The sequence below is a fragment of the Saimiri boliviensis genome, chromosome 2, assembly GCF_048565385.1.
Source record: "Saimiri boliviensis isolate mSaiBol1 chromosome 2, mSaiBol1.pri, whole genome shotgun sequence".
In the NCBI taxonomy this organism is placed as follows: Eukaryota; Metazoa; Chordata; class Mammalia; order Primates; family Cebidae; genus Saimiri; species Saimiri boliviensis.
In genome coordinates, this window is record NC_133450.1 from 142,589,719 (window position 1) to 142,610,993 (window position 21,275).

The 21,275-nt window shown below is 42.8% G+C and overlaps 1 protein-coding gene across 9 annotated transcripts in view; it reads left to right on the top strand.

Annotated features, from left to right (window-relative positions):
• The window catches only part of SETX (senataxin), an 89,212-nt gene extending 73,610 nt beyond the window's left edge, over positions 1 to 15,602 (top strand). For 6 of the 9 annotated variants that reach the window (XM_074394584.1, XM_074394588.1, XM_074394589.1 and 3 more), the window contains 5 exons: positions 1,341 to 1,505; positions 5,210 to 5,308; positions 6,789 to 6,827; positions 7,632 to 7,719; positions 12,109 to 15,602. In XM_074394584.1, the coding sequence (XP_074250685.1) occupies positions 1,341 to 1,505; positions 5,210 to 5,308; positions 6,789 to 6,827; positions 7,632 to 7,719; positions 12,109 to 12,852 (1,135 nt within the window). In that variant the 3' untranslated portion in view covers positions 12,853 to 15,602. The remainder of the gene's footprint in view (positions 1 to 1,340; positions 1,506 to 5,209; positions 5,309 to 6,788; positions 6,828 to 7,631; positions 7,720 to 12,108) is intronic. The other 3 variants (XM_074394590.1, XM_039461304.2, XM_074394591.1) reach the window with 1 other exon arrangement.
• Positions 15,603 to 21,275: the final 5,673 nt, after the last annotated feature.

Sequence of the window (21,275 nt, forward strand, 5' to 3'; positions counted from 1 at the left end):
GCAAAGTATAAATTCAGCTGAATGAAGGTGTGAAAAGGAGTAAGGAAGTAGCAACAGAGGTTGGATGGTATTGGGTTGCGAATAAGGGGATGTGTTCAGGTGGTCTGTATATGACAGCAAAGAGGAGTGGTGGTGGTGCCGCATAGTGGCAGAGGAGCTGGGGATTCTTGTGAGAGAGTAGGGGAGGAATGGTCTAGAGGCAGCATTTGTTGGCACAGATAAAAGTACTGCTCTGTCATGAAGTAGGAGGAAAAAAATCACACTTGTACATCGTGGGATGGCTGCAGAGCAGGTGGTGTCCTCAGGCAAGAATCAGGTGTTAGGTAAGATACGGAGGTGGAAGTAGGGAACACATTGAAGAGGTAGGGAAACATACAGAGGATTGTAGTGCTGGAGGGACTGCGGCCTAAAGGTTTTCATGGGGCCTGTTGGAGGAGAGCAAATGATTGAGAGTTAAGCCCCAGAGCATCATAAGGAAGGAAAGTTAGAGTGGAATGTTGACCAGAGAGGCTTAATCTGGAAGAGGACCAAGGGAAATGAAGATTTCAGGGATGGAAGAGATCACTAGCTGACTGGGTTGTCAAAAGTTATGATAATGGATATTTAAGACTTGTAAAGCAAGGCGAATAAGGTAGCCTCAGGAATCAAGGGATAGGTGCAGTGCATTCCCTGGGCTTGGTGCACTTTGCATCTGCTGTGGTCATGAGGGAGCGTGTGGTTTCAGGATGAGTTGAGAGTGCAGGATATGAGGCTGGTGAGGACAACAAAGGGGACATGAACCTACTCTGGGGCCCTGTGTTGTTCAGCTGAGGTCAGGTGCGACACATCAGTTAACGTTCACTTTGTGTGGATGGCAGCTGCTCGGTTGTGTGGTATGTGTTATATGCAGCCAGTGGTGGGGGATGAGAAATCATACATCTGAAGCATTTTCTCTGTTTGGGAGATAGTAAATCCCTAACTCCTGTTAGCTATCTGTTATTCACATCTTTGTTCTTATTAATACTGCTCTTCTTACTGCTGCTATTCCTGTTTTAACAGATGAAGAAAGTGGTGCTTAAATGTCAGTTGATTTCAAGCTCTTTTCTCTCTACAACTTCGTGTTTCACTGGGCATTTCACATGTCTTCATATTTACCATATTATTTTCACATCTATTCATATATACCATATTAATTAATGGTCATGATAACAGCCTCTTTGAGTCACTGGCAGCTGAATAAAAGTTGAAGCCTATCTGCCTGCCCTTTAATGGGAAACAAACTCGATGGAATTTAAGTTAGCAATTAGCCTGCTATTTATTAGTTTTGATAACATTGTGTTTTCTTTTTCCCTCTTGTTTAGCTCATATGTAAATGTTCAAGAAATAAAACTGGTGATAGAACTAATTAAGCTAATTAAAGACAAAAGAAAGGATGTCACTTTTCGAAACATTGGCATTATAACTCACTACAAGGCCCAGAAGACGATGATTCAGAAGGATTTGGACAAAGAGTTCGATAGAAAAGGGTGAGGTATTTTTATAAATACGTGTAGTTTTGTTGTTGCATTGGAATGAGAGGATATAGAAGGGAAGAAGAAAAGGTAAACTCTAAGGAGTGGTCTTGGACTGTGCAGATTGGTGATAAGGCACAAGGAAACTGGGATGCTGCCAGCTTCCATAGACTTGTGCTGTGTAGGTCCTGGGTGGAGAGGGTACTCCTGCCAGTTGTAATGTCAACATTCTACTTGGCAGTGGAATTGACTAAGAAACTTTCCAGGTCTTTTCCCTTTAGTTCCATGACTTATTCATCTGAATTCTTGTTCTAGCAAGACTAAAAGTGACATTTCACTTTAAATAAATTATTTGACCATTGTATTGCCTTTATGTATAAAATGAAGATCATGTTTTTGTTTCCTTCTTACCTCAGCAGTAAAATTAAAGATTAAATATTGGAAATCCATAACCTCAAAATCATCTTAACTTAGAAGCACACAGACTACCAAAATCAAATCTGCGAATCTATAAAACAATATAAAATCAGACCTATAGGCTGGGCACAGTGACTCACACCTGTAATCCCAGCACTTAGGGAGACAGGTGGGCAGATCACCTGAGGTGAGGAAGTTGAGACCAGCCTGGCCAACATGGTAAAACCCTGTCTCTAAAAAAATACAAAAATTAGCTGGGCTTAGTGGCTTACCGCTGTAGTCCCAGCTACTTGGGAGGCTGGGGTAGGTAAATTGCTTGAACCTGGGAGGCGGAGGTTGCAGTGAGCTGAAATTCCTTACTGCATCACTCCAGTCTGGGTGACAGAGTGAGACTCTGTCTCAAAGAAAAAAAGAAAATCAGACCTATATAACAAATAATGAAACATTTTCCAATAATGAAAAGCCCAGGACCAAGCTAATCTGGTGAATTCTATCAAATATTAAAAGAAGAATGAGCACCAGTCCTCCTTACATGCTTCCAATAAATAGAACACTTTCAAATTCATTTTATGAAGCCAGTGTTACAATGATATCAAAGCCAGGGGAAAATATCACAAGAAAACTATAGATCCAAGTATCTTACGACTACAGGTGCAAAAATCCTCAACAAAATAGTGATAAACTGAATTCAGCAATTTAATAAGAGTATTTATGCATCAAGACCAAGTGGGATTTATCCCAAGAATGCAAGATTGCTTCAACATATGAAAACCAATATGATATACCGTATTAGAAGAATGGGGAGGGACCCACATAATCAGCTCAATAGATATTTAAAAAAAAAAAATGTGCGGAACCCAAAACACTTTGATGATAAAAAAACATCAATCAGGCCGGGCACGGTGGCGCACACCTGTAATCCCAGCACTTTGGGAGGCCCAGGTGGCAGATCACGAGGTCAGGAGATTGAGAACATCCTGGCCAAGATGGTGAAACCCTGTCTCAACTAAAAATAAAAAAATTAGCTGGGTGTGGTGGTGTGCACCTGTAGTCCCAGCTGTTTGGGAGACTGAGGCAGGAAAACTGCTTGAACCTGAGAGACAGAGGTAACAGTGAGCCAAGATCATGCCACTGCACTCCAGACTGGGTGACAGAGCGAGACTCTGTCTCAAAAAAATCAAACTAGAAATACAAAGGAACTTTTTTTTTAAAATTAATAAAAGGCATTTATGAAAAACTCATAGCTAACATTATACTTGATGGTAAGAATGAAAGCTTTTCCTCTAAGATCAGTAAAGATGTTTGAAACTCTTACTACTTTTCAACATTGTACTAGAGGTTTTAGACAGAGCAGTTAAGCAAGGAAAAGAAATAAAAAGCATCTTTATTGGAAAGAAAAAAGTAACTTTCATAGGTGGCATAATCTTATTTCTAGAAACTCTAACGAATCCATTCAAAGACACTATTAGAGAGAATAAGCTTAGCAGGATAGAAGAGTAATGTATAAAAGTTGATTATTTTGATGTAACGAGCAATGAACAATTTGAAAAGGAAGTTAAAACAATTTGATTTACAATAGCATCAAAAACACTTAGGAATAAATAGAACCAAAGAAGTGTAAGACTTGTATGCTGAAACCTGCAAAACACCTAAATAGGCTAGGTGCAGTGGCTCATGCCTGTAATTCCAGCACTTTGGGAGGCCAAGGTGGATGGATCACCTGAGGTCAGGAGTTCAAGATCAGCCTGGCCAATGGTAAAATCCTGTCTCTACAAATAATACAGGTGGCACGCACCTGTAACCCCAGCTACTCCAGAGGCTGAGGCAGGAGAATGGCTTGAACCTGGGAGGCGGAGGTTGCAGTGAGCCGAGATCGCTCCAATTGTACTCCATCCAGCCTGGGCAATGAGGGAAACACTGTCTCAAAAAAAAAAAAACAAACACCTAAATAAATGTAAAGATACTCTATTTTCATGGACTGGAAGACTTAGTGTTGTTTGTTTGTTGTATTTTTTGTGTTTTTTCATTTTTAGTAGAGATGAGGTCTCTGCTAAGTTGCCCAGGCTGTTCTCAAACTCTTGAGTTCACACAGTCTTCCCAAAGTGCTTAGATTACAGACATGAGCTACCACACCCAGCCAAAGACTTGGTATTATCAGCTTGACCATTTCTGTAAAAAAGACAGTTGTAATAATACATCTGCCGTCTTAACAATCCTAAGTCTTAGTAAATAACTTGTACTATGTGGTACAATGAAATATAAGTGAAAAAAGGGATGAAATTCTGTTACATGCTACCTGGATGAACTTTAGAAATTTTATGCTAAGGGAAAACAGTCACAAATCACATTTTATAGTTCCATTTATGTGAAACTCACAGTATAAGAAAATCTGTAGAGACAAAGTAGATCAGTGGTTGCTAGGGAATGGAGAGAGGAGGAGACTCAGGCTAAACTCTAAGAAAATACTTGTAAAATTTCTTAACAGCCAGGCTTGGTGGTGCGCGCATCTCCTTAGGAGGCTGAGGCAAGGAGGATTACTTGAGCCCCAGAAGTTTGAGTCCAGCCTGGGCAGCATAGTGAGACTACATCTCTTTCATTTTTCTTTTCTTTTCTTTTCTTTTCTTTTCTTTTTTTTTAAAGTTCCTTAAAAAATAAGACTGTAAGGGCTGGGCTCAGTGGCTCATGCATGTAAGCCCACTACTTTTGAGAGGCCAAGGAGGGCAAATCATGAGGTCAGGAGTTTGAGGCCAGCCTGGCCAACTTGGTGAAACCCTGTCTCTACTAAAAATACAAAAAATCAGCTGGGCATAGTGGCAGACAACTGTAATCCCAGCTACCTGGGAGGCTGAGGCAGGAGAATTGTTTGAACCCAGGAGGCAGAGGTTGCAGTGAGCCGAGATTGCACCACTGCACTCCAGCCTGGGTGACAAAGCGAGACTCTGTCTCCCAAAAAAAAAAAATTGTAAGGCCAGACATGGTGGCTCACATCTGTAATCCTAACATTTTGGGAAGGTGAGGTAGAAGGATTGCTTGAGGCCGGACTCAGCAACATAGCAAGGCCCCATCTTTACAAAACATAGAAAAATTAGGGTGGTGGTCCATGCATATAGTCCTAGCTACTTAGGAGGCTTCGACAGCGCTCAGAGGTTCAGGGTTACAATGAGCTGTGAATATGCTGCTGCACTCCAGCTTGGACAAGAGTGAGGCTGGACTGTCTCTCAGAAAACCAAAAAACTAGTTTACAAATATGTATATTTAATAATTATCTTTTTCCAGTAAATATGTTTCTCTTTTGTGAATAGACCAGCAGAAGTAGATACTGTGGATGCATTCCAGGGTCGGCAGAAGGATTGCGTGATTGTTACATGTGTCAGAGCAAATACCATGCAAGGTTCAATTGGGTAAGTTACTGTCATTGTTGCTTTTTTATACTTTTATACATTGTCGCTTGTTTATAATTCAGGATTAGGTTCAGTTCGTTATCTATCACTGTTAGAAAACCACCATCATTTTTTTTCTTAATTTTCTTTTGTAAATTTCTTGTGTAATATTATGAAAGTTTCTCTTTAAGTTGTAAAATCAATCCACTCTTAGATCTTGGTGCAATCTCAGCTCACTGCAACCTCCACCTCCCAGGCTCAAGCAATTCTCCTGCCTTAGCCTCCCAAGTAGCTGGGACCACAGGCATGTACCACCATACCCAGCTAATTTTTGTATTTTTTTGTAGAGACAGGGTTTCGCCATGTTGCCCAGGCTGTTCTGAAACTCCTGAGCTCAAGTGATCGCCTACTTTGGCCTCCCAAAATGCTGGGATTACACGTCTGAGCCACCAAGCCCATGGTGGCTTGTATGTTAATGCATTTCCTAGTGTTCTTTTATTTAATAAGATTTTTTATTAATAAGATTCAAGTAAATAATTAAGTGTATTTTGCAGAGGCATGTTACTCTCCATGGTATGCGTTATATGAAGTGTCATTTTTTTCTCTTCTGTGTTTTCCTGCTTTGGCTAAATTTGTTAACCTTAACTACTGTCAGTTTATTTAAGATGCTAAGGATACCTGTATGAGTGACAGCAAATTCCCCTGTGCCTGAGACTCTTACATGATGCTTTGTTCCTTGACATGAGAAGCAGATAGAATTTACAGGTTATAAATTAGTTTGTTTTCTTTCTTTTTTTTTTTTTTTTGAGATGGAGTCTCACTCTGTCACTGGGCTGGAGTGCCCAGTGGCATGATCTGGGTTCACTTCAATCTCCGCCTCCCGGGTTCAGGCGATTCTCCTGCCTCAGCCTCCTGAGTAGCTGGGACTACAGGCATACACCAACACACCCAGCTGATTATTACATTTTTTAGTTGATGCGGGGTTTCACCATATTGGCAGGATGGTCTCAATCTCTTGCGCTTGTGATCTGCCTGTCTTGGCCCCCAAAGTGCTGGAATTACAGGTGTGATCCACTGCACCTGGCCAAATTAGGTTGTTTTCAAAGAAAATAGTAATCAAAGTAACCTCCCTGGGATGGGCTGCATATACAGAGACTGGTTATATATCAGGGTCATTTTATAAACAGTCCATTCTTTCCCAGCTAATTTTCACTTTTATCAAAATCAATTCTATTTCTGAGCTGTTTTTCTGATCTGTTGAAATATTTGTGTTGTGTTTATGTATTTCTGCACTAGTTCTACAATATTTTAACAACCTAGATATATTTAAATGCAAGAATAAAGTGATTGGGCTGGTATCACATTTTTAGGGTATTTTTAAGGTTTCAGGATTGCACTGTTAAAATTTTCAGTATCTCATCCAGGTTAAAAATAGGAAATTGATAGATACATCACTTTGAAGGAAGCCCTGAGGTTTTGGTTTGTTTACTGTTTTTAATAGGAATTCTTCTGTGCCCAGTACCCTGTATTGGGACAGAGAGTAAGAAAGCACTGTGACTTCTAGAGAAGTGGAGGAGTCTCGGAAAAGCTGTCTGCAGTCCACCAGTGTCTCACATGGGCACGCTAAGTCACTCTTGAGTCCACCTGTGTCTCACATGGGCACGCATAGCACTGAGTCACTCTAGAGTCTACCTGTGTCTCATGTGGGCACGCTAAGCGCTGAGTCACTCTAGAGTCCACCTGTGTCTCACGTGGGCACACATAGCGCTGAGTCACTCTAGAGTCCACCTGTGTCTCACGTGGGCACGCGAAGCGCTGAGTCACTCTAGAGTCCCCCAGTGTCTCACGTGGGCACGCCAAGTGCTGAGTCACTCTAGAGTCCACCTGTATCTCACATGGGCACGCTAAGCGCTGAGTCACTCCAGAGTCCACCTGTCTCTCACAGGGGCACGCTAAGCGCTGAGTCACTTGAGTCCACCTGTGTCTCACACGGGTACACTAAGACTAAGTCACTCGAGTCCACCTGTGTCTCATATGGACACGCTGAGCGCTGAGTCACTCTAGAGTCCACCTGCGTCTCACGTGGGCACGCTAAGTGCTGAGTCATTCTAGAGTCCACCTCTGTGTCATGTAGGCACTCAAAGTCACTCTAGAGTCTACGTGTATCTCACATGGGCACGCTATTCTAGAGTTCACTTGTGTCTCATATGTGCATGCTAAGTCACTCTAGAGTCCACCAGTGTCTCACATGGGCACGCTAAGTTATTCTAGAGCCTACCTCTGTCTCATATGGGCATGTTAAGTCATTCTAGACAAAGAAGGAAGTCTTTTTTTTGTTGCTTAGATTCCTGGCAAGTTTGCAGAGGTTGAATGTCACCATCACACGAGCCAAGTACAGCCTCTTCATCCTTGGACATTTGAGGACCCTGATGGTAGGTACCAGAAAGCTCAGAAGTTTGACCATTGTTACTGTTATTGGATTGAGTTTTAGTTATTTTCCATCGAAGTGTAAATGATTTCTGGATTACAAAATAATGGTTGTTATGTTTTCCAGCAAATTCCCAGGAGCTTTTGTGTACATGTGAACTATTCGCCTTTTTTTAGCCCAGAACCCAAGTATCTACACTGGGCTCTCAAGGTGATCGTTTTAAAACAAATTATCCACATTGTAGGATTATTGTTAAGAAGGCATATTAAACCCACAAAATAAAGTGCCAGAGCAGTGCTTGGCACTTAGTAAACACTCAGTAAATGTGGCTGTTATTGGCCCAGCTTAATGCCAGAGTTTTTGCAGGCACGTGCTCTGCTCTGCTTTTCCGCTGGTGCCGGGAGGTGTGCTGCTCACACTGTTTCTCGAGCACTTGGTGCCTCCAGCATTCCTCTGCCAAGAAAGGTGCACCTCTGGAAGAGGTGTACAAGTTTCCAACTTTAGTAGACAGATGATACAACTTAATTCACTGATATCACAGCTAGAGGTATCATGTATTTGCTGTTTGTCTCATTAGGAGTAATAATTTTGTCGTTTTTCTCATTTCTCTTTTTTATAAAGTCACTGATATCATCTAAGAAGAGCCAACTTGGTGGCTGTTTCACCTGGTTTTGGTTCTTGCCACCAGGTGGCGCTCAGATACACCTTTCTGATGTCACTCCTCTCTTCTGTGGCTCTCTCCCCTCTAGCCTTTGTCGTTTGTGTGCCCACTCTAGAGGAAGTTGTAAAAGGTGCCCATTCTGGAGGAAGTTTTAAAAGCTGTGTACTGCTTATTTTTATGTACCTCTTATTTTTAAGTTGATATAAAATATCTTTAGAAGTTTAAATATTACTGAAGATTGTGTTTCTGCTGTATTATCAGTATTGACATTTGAAAATACAACAATTAAAACTAATTATATCACTCTTAAATATATCCAGTGGAATAGAAAGATAGCGATATTATTTTATTTTTTCCTCTCCTTAAATTGTACTTCCATTCCTACTTGTTTAGGATAAAATTCACTGAGGTAATCTCTTTTTACCTTTTTGTTAATCTCACTGATTACACCTCTCACGAAAATCTTTGTGTAATTTCAAAGTTTAAAAAGTTGCTTTCCTTTTTTTTTTTTTTTTTTTTTTTTTTTTGAGGCAGGGTCTTGCTCTATCACCTTGGCTGGAGTGCAGTGGCACAATCCTAGTTCACTGCAGCCTCTGCCTCCTGGGTTTAAGCTGTTCTCTCATCTCAGCCTCCTGAGTAGCTGAGACTACAGGCTTATGTACCACCACACTCAGCTAATTTTTGTACTTTTAGTAGAGACAGAGTCTTACCATGGTGTCCAGCTGGTTTCAAACTCCTGGGCTCAAGTAATCCCACCTCAGCCTAAAAAGCTGTTTTTTATAACTATCTGGAGAACCCATGTGAAAGGTGCATGCAACCTCTCAGTACTTCCTTTGCAACTTCCTGTAAATTTATAGTTAGCTCAAAATATATAGTTTTGGATTTTAAAAGATCCTTTTATGAAGCCATAAGGATCTTAGTGTTAAAACATATCTCTTGTCAGTTGAATAGCCTGTTAACACTACAAATATATTTATTAAATATTACAAATATTTAATACAAATATATTTATTAAATATCATAGATTTTGATAATGTTTAAACCCGAAAAGTAAGTGAAATGTTATTAAGAGATACATCTTTTACTAATGCCTCGATTAAAGGAGCCTTCATGGCACTACTCCTTTTAATCCTCCCTTTACGTGGCATCTGAGAGTTCTTATGTGTCTTGGCAGTGCACTCTGTGTGTGGATGAGGCTCCTCGTGATTGTAAGGATGGGATGCAGGGGGCAGGGCAGTCCAAGGTCTGGGGTTTGGAAGCTTATTCCGTAACCCTTCTCACATTCCCTTTAGACAGTGTTTGGGAGCCCCCAGGTCACACTTCACAACTGTACAGGACACTAACCTCCAGCTAATGGCACCAACATAGTCTTCACTCTAGGAAGGCAGTGCTACAAAAAGAGATGGACAGACCTGAATCTAAACATGCCCAATTTGTCAGCTGGGCTCCCTAACTTTTTTTGTCCTTGGGCTTTTTCTTTATTGTTTTGGGGTTTTGCTTGTTTTTAATTCTTTAGCCTAGTTTCTCTTATGGAAGTGGGATCATCATTAAAGCATTTGGTTTCCTCTAAGAAACCAAGGCTAATAGTGCCTGCTCAGAACTGTTTTTGTAATCTTAGGAATGGATTAAACACCAAGTTTAGGTGTAGTAAACTTAGCAGAAATAGCAAGGCCATCTGCTTCACATATGTGTTTGAGCCACAGGCTAAGAATCTCTAGAAATCTGAGTGAGAAAGGTAACTGAGCCACAAAGCCTGGTGCTGCCTCCACAGACCTGTCTGGAATATGCCAGTTTTCTTCTAGTCACATGACTTTCTCCAAACTTGAAAAAACCCTGTGAAGTCAGCTTATTACCATAGTTTATCAAATTCAAGAAACCATTAATTGTAATATGTATCACTATTTTATATATTACTATTAGATTATAAACTTTATTTTGACTTAGAACTTCATTTAAAGTACTCTTTTAAGGTTTTAGACAGATTTTTGTCATATTCTTATGTATACATAAAAGAGAAAATACAAGTAAAATAATAGGTTAAGATATTCCTAAAAATATTCCACTTTGAGAATCTAGCACTAATTAATCATTTCCCAATCCATAGTCATCAGTGTTGTCATTCATCCCTGGTGCAGCAATGAGGTTAACAATTTAGCATTTGCTAAGAGTTTCACCATTGCTTCCAGGGTTTTCTTAGAACCCTTGATCTCCAGTGTATAAGGTTTTTTGGGTTGTTTTTTTTTTCTTTTTCTGAGACAGTCTTAGAGTGCAGTAGTGCAATCTCAGCTCACTGCAACCTCCGCCTCCTGGGTTCAAGCCTTTCTCATGCCTCAGCCTCTCAAGTAGCTGGGATTACAGGTGTGTGCCACCACACCCAGCTAATTTTTGTATTTTTAGTAGAGACGGGGTTTCACCATGTTGCCCAGACTTGGTCTCGAACTCCTGACCTCAGGTGATCCGCCCACCTCAGCCTCCCAAAGTGTTAGGATTTCAGGCATGAGCCACTGTGCCCACCCAGTGCATAAGTTTTAATGCTGGTGTTTTCTTGTCTTATCAGAAAATGTCTGTAGAAGGTTTTTAGGCAAGATCTTTAAATGGCTTATTGACTAAAAGTCAAAGGATTATAATTGCCTTATCATGAAATCCCCAAGGATAGGTACGTGGCCAAGAGGCTCCCCAAGCTCAGAAATGGTAAAATGTGAAAGCAATATGCACTTTAGAATCCATTAAATCAAATACTACTCCTATTTTACAGATGAGGAAACAGGCTCAGAGAGGTAAATGACGTGACCAAGGTCGCACAGCAAGTAAATACTGTGTAGCCCCATTGCTTCCCTAACTTACCTTTATGAATAGTACAGGAGCCCCCGTGAGAGGGTAGCTCTCCTTTTTCTTCTTCTCTTCTCTTTCTTCTTTCTAAAGAGACCCAAGTTATATTGGTTGTAAAGCAGCAGTCTCCCATTAAAGAAACTGTAGGGAAGAGAGGAGAAAGCATGTGTTTGGCAACTTTTCCGAGATGTGATTTTATGTCTTAAGCTCCTCTAGAAAACAGGTAGAAAGTGGGATAATATATTTGAAATCTCAGTGGATTAAGATGTTTTAGCCATTTGGGGTTTGGGAGGCCTTTGGAAATGCAGCGAAAGCTGTGGGCCTTTTTCTAGAACAGTCACGTGCCCTCAGAAGTTTGCTTTTTGAAACCAGCCCTTCTTGTTTTTAAGAATGTTAGCCCTGCCAAGAGGTGTAGGCAGTGCTCTAGATCACCAGTATCCAAGGGATGGTTCTGTGATAATGGAAATGTTTTGTGTCTGCACTGCTCGGTACAGTAGCCATTAGTCATGTGTGACTGCTGTGTACTTGAAATGTGGCTGATGTAATTCAGGAGCTGAATTTTTAATTTTGTTTCATTATAATTAATTGAAATGTAAATACTGACATGACACTCTTAGTGGCCAGTACAGACCTGCATTGCAGTTGACTGCACTCATGAAAATGGTTGAGGTTCTTGCTTACAGGCTGTGATCAGGTCTTTTTTTTTTTTTTAAGAAATGAGACTTTATAGTTTTGTAATCAAATTTATTTTTTCCTTTGATCTTGTCTGACAAGTAATGGAGCTTGAGAATCTGTTCATACAATAATATATATTATTTGTTCAGAAATGAAAGCTGAAACTCTATGCCTCCCAAGCAATGTTTCTTTGGGGTGTAATTATTTCTCCCTTCTCATTGTTTCAAGGAAAACCAGCATTGGAATCAGCTGATTCAGGATGCTCAGAAGCGTGGTGCCATTATTAAGACCTGTGACAAAAACTATAGACAAGATGTAACGAAGATTCTGAAACTCAAGCCTGTGCTACAGAGAAGTCTCACTCACCCTCCTGCCATAGCCCCAGAGGTGTCCAGGCCCCAGGGTGGCTTACCCAGCCCCAAGCTAGACAGTGGATTTGCTAAGACATCTTTTGCTGCCTCTCTATACCACACACCCTCTGACTCCAAGGAAGCTCCTCTCACTGTTAATTCAAAGGACCCTGAAAGTCCTGTTCAAGACCAACTTCGGGACCCACGACTGCTGAAGAGGATGGGCATTGAGGTCAAAGGAGGAATATTCCTGTGGGATCCACAACCTTCGAGCCCCCAGCATCCTGGAGTAACACCCCCTGCAGGAGAGCCGGGCTTCCCTGGCGTTCACCAGGACCTGGGTAACGTACTACAGCCCTCTGCTCTAGTGGCTGCTCTGAGCAGCCTCAGACCTCCTGTGCAGGGTGAACCTCCAGCTGCCAGCACCGAGGCTTCCACGTGTCAGAGCAAATGTGATGACCCGGAAGGGGAGCTCTGTCACAGGAGAGACGCTAGGGCTCTCGGTGAAGGGGAGCAGGAGAACTGTGGTTCTGAGACCCGTTATACCAAGAGGAACTCTCGCTGGGACAGGAGGAGTCCGGAGAAGGAGGAAAGCAGTTCCAAGAAAAGAAAGCTTTTATAGGACAGCCAGATGACATGGACTAGCAGCCACAGTGTACTGTCAACTGAAGATGACCAGAGGGAGGCCATCTAGATAAGCTCATTTGTTTTTCTTAAGGAGTTTGTGTTGTTGGAAAACATGGAGAATGTATCCTTATCACCAGAGCCTCTGGTCATCTTCAGTACTTCCTGTCATTTGCAAAAGCTTTCAGAGGGCATTGTGTATCAGTAATAATGTCCTTGAAGTCAGACTGGAAATGTTGATCTCTTACTCTTCTGTAGACAAGGAGGTCAGCCTGGAGTGAATGTTGTAAAGGTTGAAATGTATATTTGTATAGCAAATAACAAAGTTCTTTTAAAATTTAATCTAGTAGACCGCTTTCCTTTCCCCTGTTTAAAATGTTAGACATTTTTCAACAGAACAAACTTTATATTAAAAAGATGGGAGGAGGGCAGGTCCTTTCAGCCATTGTTACGGCAAGACAGGTGTATTTGACAGCCTAGTTTGGAATAAGCTGAGTTAGCGCTGGTGGGTCAGAAGTCTCTAGTTCTGTTTCCAACAAGAACAACAACAACACTGGCGTCTGCTGGGGGACACTGGGCAGCACAGTTATGTTAGGTAAAGTCCTGCTGACATGGTGCATTTTTAGATGCAGTACGTTGGCCCCAGGTTATTCTGTTTCTGTGATGAGTTCCTTTACCTGTTCTAGTATGCACATAGTTCCCTAGCTGAAACTCTTAATCTTGAAAGAGAAGAATATGGAATGAAAGAATAATTCCTGAACTGTCATTCAAATGCTCCTAGCATATTGTGAGCTTTGTGTGGCTGGTGAGGTACAGACATGGTTGCCAAATGGTAGATGAACGCTGGGTCAGCTGTGGAAGAATCTCCTCAGCTTGCAGATTGTCAGACAGATAGAAGTAGTTTCCCAGAAATCCTGGGGAGCTGTGTGTGCAACATTTCCAAGGGATTCTGGTCACCAGGCAGCTTGGGAACCGCTGGGGCAGGCCAACTAGAATATTTCAGGTGGGAAAGAAGCTCCCAGTTTAAAATGAAGGGTAACAAAAAGGAGTTCTGAACTGGGAGGAGAGTTGGCGGCTTCCTGTGATCTTAAGAAATCATCTACCTGGTGAAAATACATGCTGTTTAGAGTATCTGATGGGTGTTTTCAGCTACTATTAGAGTTACTAGTGCTTTTGGTGGTGGTGGGGAGGGGGATTGGTCATGGTGAATCGAGATTGAGGAGGCTCGGTACAAGTGAGGGACTGCCTGATTTTGTCCAATTTTCTAAATATCCACACTGAATTAGGAGTATCCTAAACATGAGACTGTATAGTTGATAGTTGTACTAACTAGGGGTCTGCAGTGAACGCTCTGCAACCCCTTACCTCATTTGGGGGTAGGCAAAAATAGCCGAAGATTCATGTGCACTATTTGACATTTTCCTTATCATCTGCTTTTTAAGCAAAAAGGATTTTGTGTTAGAAATTCTACTCGAGCAGATTATAAAGAGCTTTTTGTTATCAAAAGTTTGAACATTCTATTTCATTACCTGTGTCCCTCTTGCTGGTGTCCGGACATCTGACTAATGTCAACTGAACACTTCTGAAACCCAGGGAGCAGGTGACTGCTTAGAGTCCCCACAGTCAGCCTCTGCTTCCTGTTTGGTGGTGGGGAGTTTGTCTTTGGCCATGCAGTGTGCGAAAGTTCAGGACGGGTAGGGATAGCCCCACTCTGTCTGGGTCTGGGGCTCTATCAGCCTCTTCCATGTGCCTTTGGGAAGAAATCTCATTGTTACTTTATTTTTCTGTTATCTTGGTGAAGTGCCCATTTTAGCAGAACACTTGTGGTGACCACTTAGGGAATGCGCAAATTCCTAAGCTTCTGAAGGGAGGCCTGGCTCAGGATGTCTCCACACTGCTCATGCTAATATTATTAACATGTGATTTGAGAAATAAGTTTTTTCTAAAATGCATATTTTGCTGCCACACACTGAACAATTCTATTTTCGATTATGTTTTATGCCTGTTCTTATGTTGTGCTCACTTGTTGGTTCCCTACTCACCGCATCTGATTATGCAAGGATTAGTAGAACGACTTCATCCTTTGAAAAAATGAGCCTGTGTCCTGTGATGGCCTCTCACAGAGGAATGCAGTTGTACCTGACATTACTTTTGAAACTTCACTTGTTCCAGTTGGTACAAGTATTTACCGAAATTATCTCGTATGTTTACTGTGGTCCCTCTCGATATGGCTGTCAGCACAGCATTGTTGAACAGTGTTATTCTTTTCACAAGGTGCAAAGTGTGGCTCTTGGCACCTTCCTTCGTCTTTGCCATGGCACTAGAAGAAAGTGCCCTTTCTTCTTTCAGTATTCTTTATTTCAACATGAATATATGCTACTTAAAAACTTGTTTTCGTTGTATATAATTTGCCTTGGATTTATCGTGCACTTTGTTGATTGTTATGTTTTTGTGAATTATCAGGAGTAAATTTGACAAGTACATGTGAATAACCTCCTGTAAATGAATTTTATAACAAAAATGTACCGAACTATTTTTTAACGTTGTGCAGATTAGCAATTTGTTGCTATGGCTTTGACTCTTTCTATGCTGTGAATTCATAGCTGGCATTTGGCCAACAGTAGCCTTGTCGTCTTTGTTAAACCCTAAATTTTAAGAGGAAATGGCAGAATTAAAAGCAGAAACAAGAAGACGGACATGGATTAGAAGTTAGGTATTACTGAAGTAAACTCCAAGGTACTAACGTAATTCATTTAGTCTGCCATTTGGTTTGCTTTATGGTGAAATTACTTGGGGATTTGTGTAATTCAGATATAAAAAGTTTTAGTATCCAGCCTGGCCCTCCTCCTCCCCAGCTCCTTTTGGAGGTGCATTGAGGCAGCTGTGGTGTCAGGTACAGACTGAAGTTTGGTCCAACAGAAATACGTGCTCACCATTAGGCTGGAATTGGGAAGGAGGTGAAATAGGAGAAGAAATGAACAATGACCATGAAAGGAGCTCCCAGAGGCACTGGTGGAGGGGCAGGGTATAATTGCCCTGGTCAGGGGTAATTGCTGATGGTTATAGAGTGGAACACACTTTATAAAAGCAATAACTTCAGGAAATGTAGTCAGCTTCCCCACACTTGTGCCTGTTAAAAGGCACTTGATCTCAGCCTCTGCGTCTCATTCTTTACCCAGAAGCGTGTGCACGCAGCCCACTTGGCCTGCTTGGCTCGTTCAGTATGCATACACACATGACCAGGGAGGGTGAAATGGTGTGTTTGGGAGTTATGGGAAATAATAAATTTGCCAAATGACCAGGCGAGAAATGAGTGCTGCATGGTGGTCATTTGTGGAATTTGTTACTGCAGCAGACTTCACAATGGTTTTTGAAGTCACCAGACGTCTCTCTCGTGATACATCCACCAAGCGCACTTCCTGGGTTTCACCATTCATTGTTTAATGAATAAATAATTCAGGGAGGAAACTAAAATTTAGCCTCAGCTTAAATAGAATTGATAGTGTTGTACAGCACCACAAAGCCTGTTTCTGTACACAAGGGATCCCTCTGTGACTCAGAAGACCTGAGTTATCGTCACCGTGTCCTGTACAGAAGGAGTTTGCCAAGTCAGGTGGCAAAGATGGCACTTGTAGTCGGGGTGTTTGGAACCGTGGGTGGAGGAATTCTGTGCTGCTGTCCTGTCAGCTCAGCAGACACGGTCGCCTTTGTTTGCAAGCAGCATCACCACAGAATTGTCAGCTTGGGAGTCTTCAACCTCAGGGATGCACAGTGGGCTCGCCTGGGGAGCTTTTGAAAAAGTCTGATTGCCCAGGTCCATCCTGGCATTGCTGATTTAGTGGTTTTGGGATGCAGCCCTTGGTATTTTTGTGGGTTTTGTTGTTTTATTTTTTGTGAGATGGAGTTTTGCTTTCTCACCCAGGCTGGAGTGCAGTGGCACAGTCTTGGCTCACTATAACCTGCGCCTCCTGGGTTCAAGCAATTCTCCTGCCTCAGCCTCCCAAGTAGCTGGGAGCGCAGGCGCCCACCACCACACCCAGCTAATTTTTGTATTTTTGGTAGAGGTAGGGTTTTGCCATGTTGGCCACGCTGGTCTCAAACTCCTGACGTCGGGTGATCCACCTGCCTTGGCCTCCCAAAGTACTGAGATCACAGACACGAGCCATTGTGCCAGACCAAGCCCTTGGTTTTTTAACCTTTTTTTTTTTTTTTTTCTCTTTCAATTTTTAGGTCAGGCATGGTGGCTCACACCTGTAATCCCAGCACTTTGGGAGGCCGAGGTGCATGGATCACCTGAGGTCAGGAGTTGGAGACCATCCTGACCAACAAGGTGAAACCCCACCTCTACAAAAAATGCAAAAATTAGCTGGATATGGTGGCAGGTGCCTGTAGGGAGGCTGAGACAGGAGAATCGCTTGAACCCTGGAGGCAGAGGTTACAGTGACCAGAGATTGCTCCACTGCACTCCAGCCTGGGCATGAAGTGAGACTCCATCCCCACCAAAAAAATTTTTTTTCTCATCTGATTGCAATTACTTTTTTTTTTTTTTTTTTTTTTTTTTAACACAGGTTTAAAAAACATTCACTCCCAGGTCATTCCATTGAGCAGCCAGCATGGGAGCCTGGCTCTTTGAAGATCAGGAGGAAAGAGAAGCCCCAGGAGCCCAGAAGGGTCATGTGTTCCTTCTTCAGCACCTCATTTCCGGGTGCCCTGGACGAGGTGTTCAGAAGGGAGGTTTCCAAGGGCAGCAGAGCAGGTCCAAGAGAAGGAAAATCAAACAGCTCAGGTGACTCCTGACACCATTGGAAGGCAGAAGGCTCCTCAAGTCTAGGAATAGCTGGCATGATGAAACAGTGTGGCCAATGAGGTCTCAGGCCATCAGTCTTGAGATGTTCTCCTGCCCCCAGCAACGAGATGCCAGAATAGCTGCTCCCTAAGCAAGAAAATGCAGTGCCCGCGCTCTGAGTTCAAGGAACCCATGGTGCACAGAGTGAGTGCTTGTCTGCAAGGCATCTGTTCTCCCTGTGCCTCATCTCAGTTGTCCCACAAAGCCGATGATGTACACACTGTCATTCCCATTGCACAGATTTTAAAACAGGGTTACATCAGTGAAACGGTTTGCTGAGGATGATACAGCTAAGAACTAGCAGAGCTGCAGTTCCTGACTCGGTTCTTGTTACCTAAAACCCTTGCTTGTAATTGTCACAGTAGGTACCCAATCAAGACAGAATGCCAAGCTGGCCATGCTGCTACAGAAACAGGCCTTCAGGGGTGGGGAGATAGGGTTACCTGGAAAGGAAGCTGGAGATTGCCTTAGCTCCACCACTGGCATTGACCGTGGGCCATTCATGGCCTCGGCGGGTTGCCCTTTCTTTGCCTGAAAATAGTTGGGGTTTGAGTTCTCTTCCGACTTTTTTTTTCACCAATAACTTCCAAAATTCCAGGCCTCCTCTGAGGTTCTGGAAAGGAAGGGACGAGAGTGTGGTGGGTTTATAATTTGTCAACCTTAGCAGGATCCATTGCTAGAACTCCTATATTTTCCTTTAGAGTGGGCCACAGGAGAGAGACACTGTGAGATTTGGAAACCAGAAATGCAGCAGCCCTGTTATGCTCAGGAGGTTGCCACAGGGACACCAGGCACTACTGTTGCAGCTCCTGACTATTGTCATGTATCTGCAGGTCTGTTCACATGGGACAGCAGCCAGGCCCGCAGCTAGGGCTCCTTCCTGCCAAAGGGGTGTCTGACTCTCCTTGCTCTCCCCACCTTACACCCATTTTCTTTTCCCAATTGCCCGCCCAGGAGCCTCCCAGCTTCAGCGTCAGACTTGGCCCAGTGCCCTCCCTTTCTGATTTGATGGCCATCATCTATATTATAGCTACATACATTTTTAAATTCATAATATGTAAACATAATTTTTGTGCTCAACAGTCATACACATTTTAAAGATTTTAAAAGGAAAAAATATATATATTTACCCAGCTATTTAACATGTCTGTAGATTTTCTGTTAGTGTTCCCAGTTGCCTTCTGGAATCATTTCCCTTCAGCCAGAAGTACGTATGTTAGAGGGAGTCTGCTGTCAATGAATCCTCTTAGTTTTCCTTCATCTGAGAATGTTCTTTATGCCCCCTTGTCCAAAATATTCCTCAAGGAATATTTTGCTGGACATACATTTCTGGGTTGACAGTGCTTTTCTCTCAGTACTTTAAAGGTGTTGCCCCCTGTCTTCTGTTCCCACCATTCCTGATGAGAAATCCAGTCAATCAAATAATTATTCCCCTGTGCTGTGGACTGAGTGCATTTGCCCCAAATTCCTATGTTCAAAGTTAATCCCCAATGCAATAATAGTGAGAGGTAGGACTCAGCATATTCTGCCTGTTTTAAACCAGCTCCTACATCTGCATAAGTCCCCAGTGGGGACTCTGTAGAGGGGCTGCAATCACTGATTTCTTTTCCACTCTGCCCTAGTAGAGGTTATCTGTGGGGGCTCTGCCCCTGTAGCAGGCTTCTGCCTGGACACCCAGGCTTTTCCATACATCCTCTGAAATCGAGGTGGAGGCCTCCTAACTCTTGCACTCTGTATGTCTACATGCTTAATTAGCATCCTATGGAAGGCTTCTAGGCTTACTGTGGCTTGTCTCTGACTCGTGCTTTTCAGAGTGGTGGCATGAGGCCAGGCATGGTGGCTCACACCTGTAATCCCAGCACTTTGGGAGACTGAGGCAAGTGGATCGCTTGAGGTCAGGAGTTTGAGACCAGCCTGGCCAACATAGCAAAACCCTGTCTCTACCAAAAATACAAAAATTGGCTGGGCATGGTGGCACATGCCTGTAATTCCAGCTACTTGGGAGGCTTAGGCATGAGAATCGCTTGAACTCAGGAGGTGAAGGTTGCAGCAGGCCAAGATTGCACTGCTGCACTTCAGCCTGGGTGACAGAGCAAGACTCTGTCTTAAAAAAAAGAAAGAAAAAAGTGGTGGCATGAGCAGTATCTGGGGCCTGATATCTTTGAACTGAGTCTGTAGCCAGAGCAGCCAGAGTACAGGGAGTAGTGTCCTCAGGCTGTGCAGAGCAGTAGAGCCCTGGCCCTTGTCCATGAAACCATTCTTTCTTCCTAGGTCTCTGGTCCTGTGATGAGAAGGGCTGCCAGAAAGGTCTCTGAAATGCCTTCAAGGCCTTTTTTGCACTGGCTTGGCTAATGGCACTTGGCTCCCTTTTAGTTATGCCAGTTTCTCTAGTAAATGGTTGCTTCACAGCATGCTTGAATTCCCCTCCCCAAAGAGCCTTTTCTTTCTCTGGCACATGCCTAGGACCACAAATTTTTCCAAACTTTTACACCAAGCTTTCTGTTTAAATATAAATGTCAACTTTAAGTCATTTCTTTGCCCCCACATTGAAGCATGGGCTGTTAGAAGCAGCCAAGCCACATCTCAGAACGCTTTGCTGCTTAGAAATTTTCTCTGCCAGATACCCTAAGTCATCATTCTCAAGGTAAACTTCCCCAGAGACCTTGGGTATGGACAGAATGCCGACAAGCTCCTTGCTAAGGCATAACATGTGTGACCTTTGCTCTGGTTCCCAGTAAGTTCCTTATTTCCATTTGAGACCTTGGCAGCCTGGACTTCACTGCCTGTAACACTATCAGCACTTTGGTTACAACCATTTAACTGGTCTCTATAAAGTTCCAAAGCTTCCCTCATCTTCCTGTCTTCTTCTGAGCACTCAAGACTCTTCCAACTCTGCCTGTTACCCAGTTCCAAAGTCACTTCCACATTTTCAGGTATTTTATAGTAATGCCCCACTGCTGGTACCAATTTTCTGTATTAGGCAATCCTTGCTGCTGTAAAGAAATACCTGAGATGGGGTAATTTATAAGGAAAAGAGGTTTGATTGTCCCATGGTTCTGCCGGCTGTAAGGAAGCATAGCACCAACATCACTTGGCTTTTGGGGAGGCCTCAGGGAGCTTTTACTCATGATGGAAGGTGAAGCGGGAGTGAGAGAGGAAGAGAGAGAGGTGAGGGAGTGGTGCTACACACTTTTAAATGACCAGATCTCGTGAGAACTCACAAAGACAGCACCAAGCCATGAGGGATCCACCCCCATGATCTAAACACCTCCAGCATTGAAGATGACGATTCCCCATGAGATTTGGGTGGGGACAAATGTCCAAACTATACCATTCCACTGCTGCCTCCTCAAATCTCATGTCCCTCTCACATTGCAAAATACAAATATACCTTCCCAATAGTCTCCCAAAGTCTTAATTTCATCATTAACTCTAAAGTCCAAAGTCTCGTTCAAGACAAATCCCTTCCACCTATAGCATGTAAAATCAAAAGCAAGTTACTTACTTCCAAGATACAATGGGGGTATAGGCATTGGGTAAATACTGCCATCCAAAAAGGGAGAAATCAGCCATAA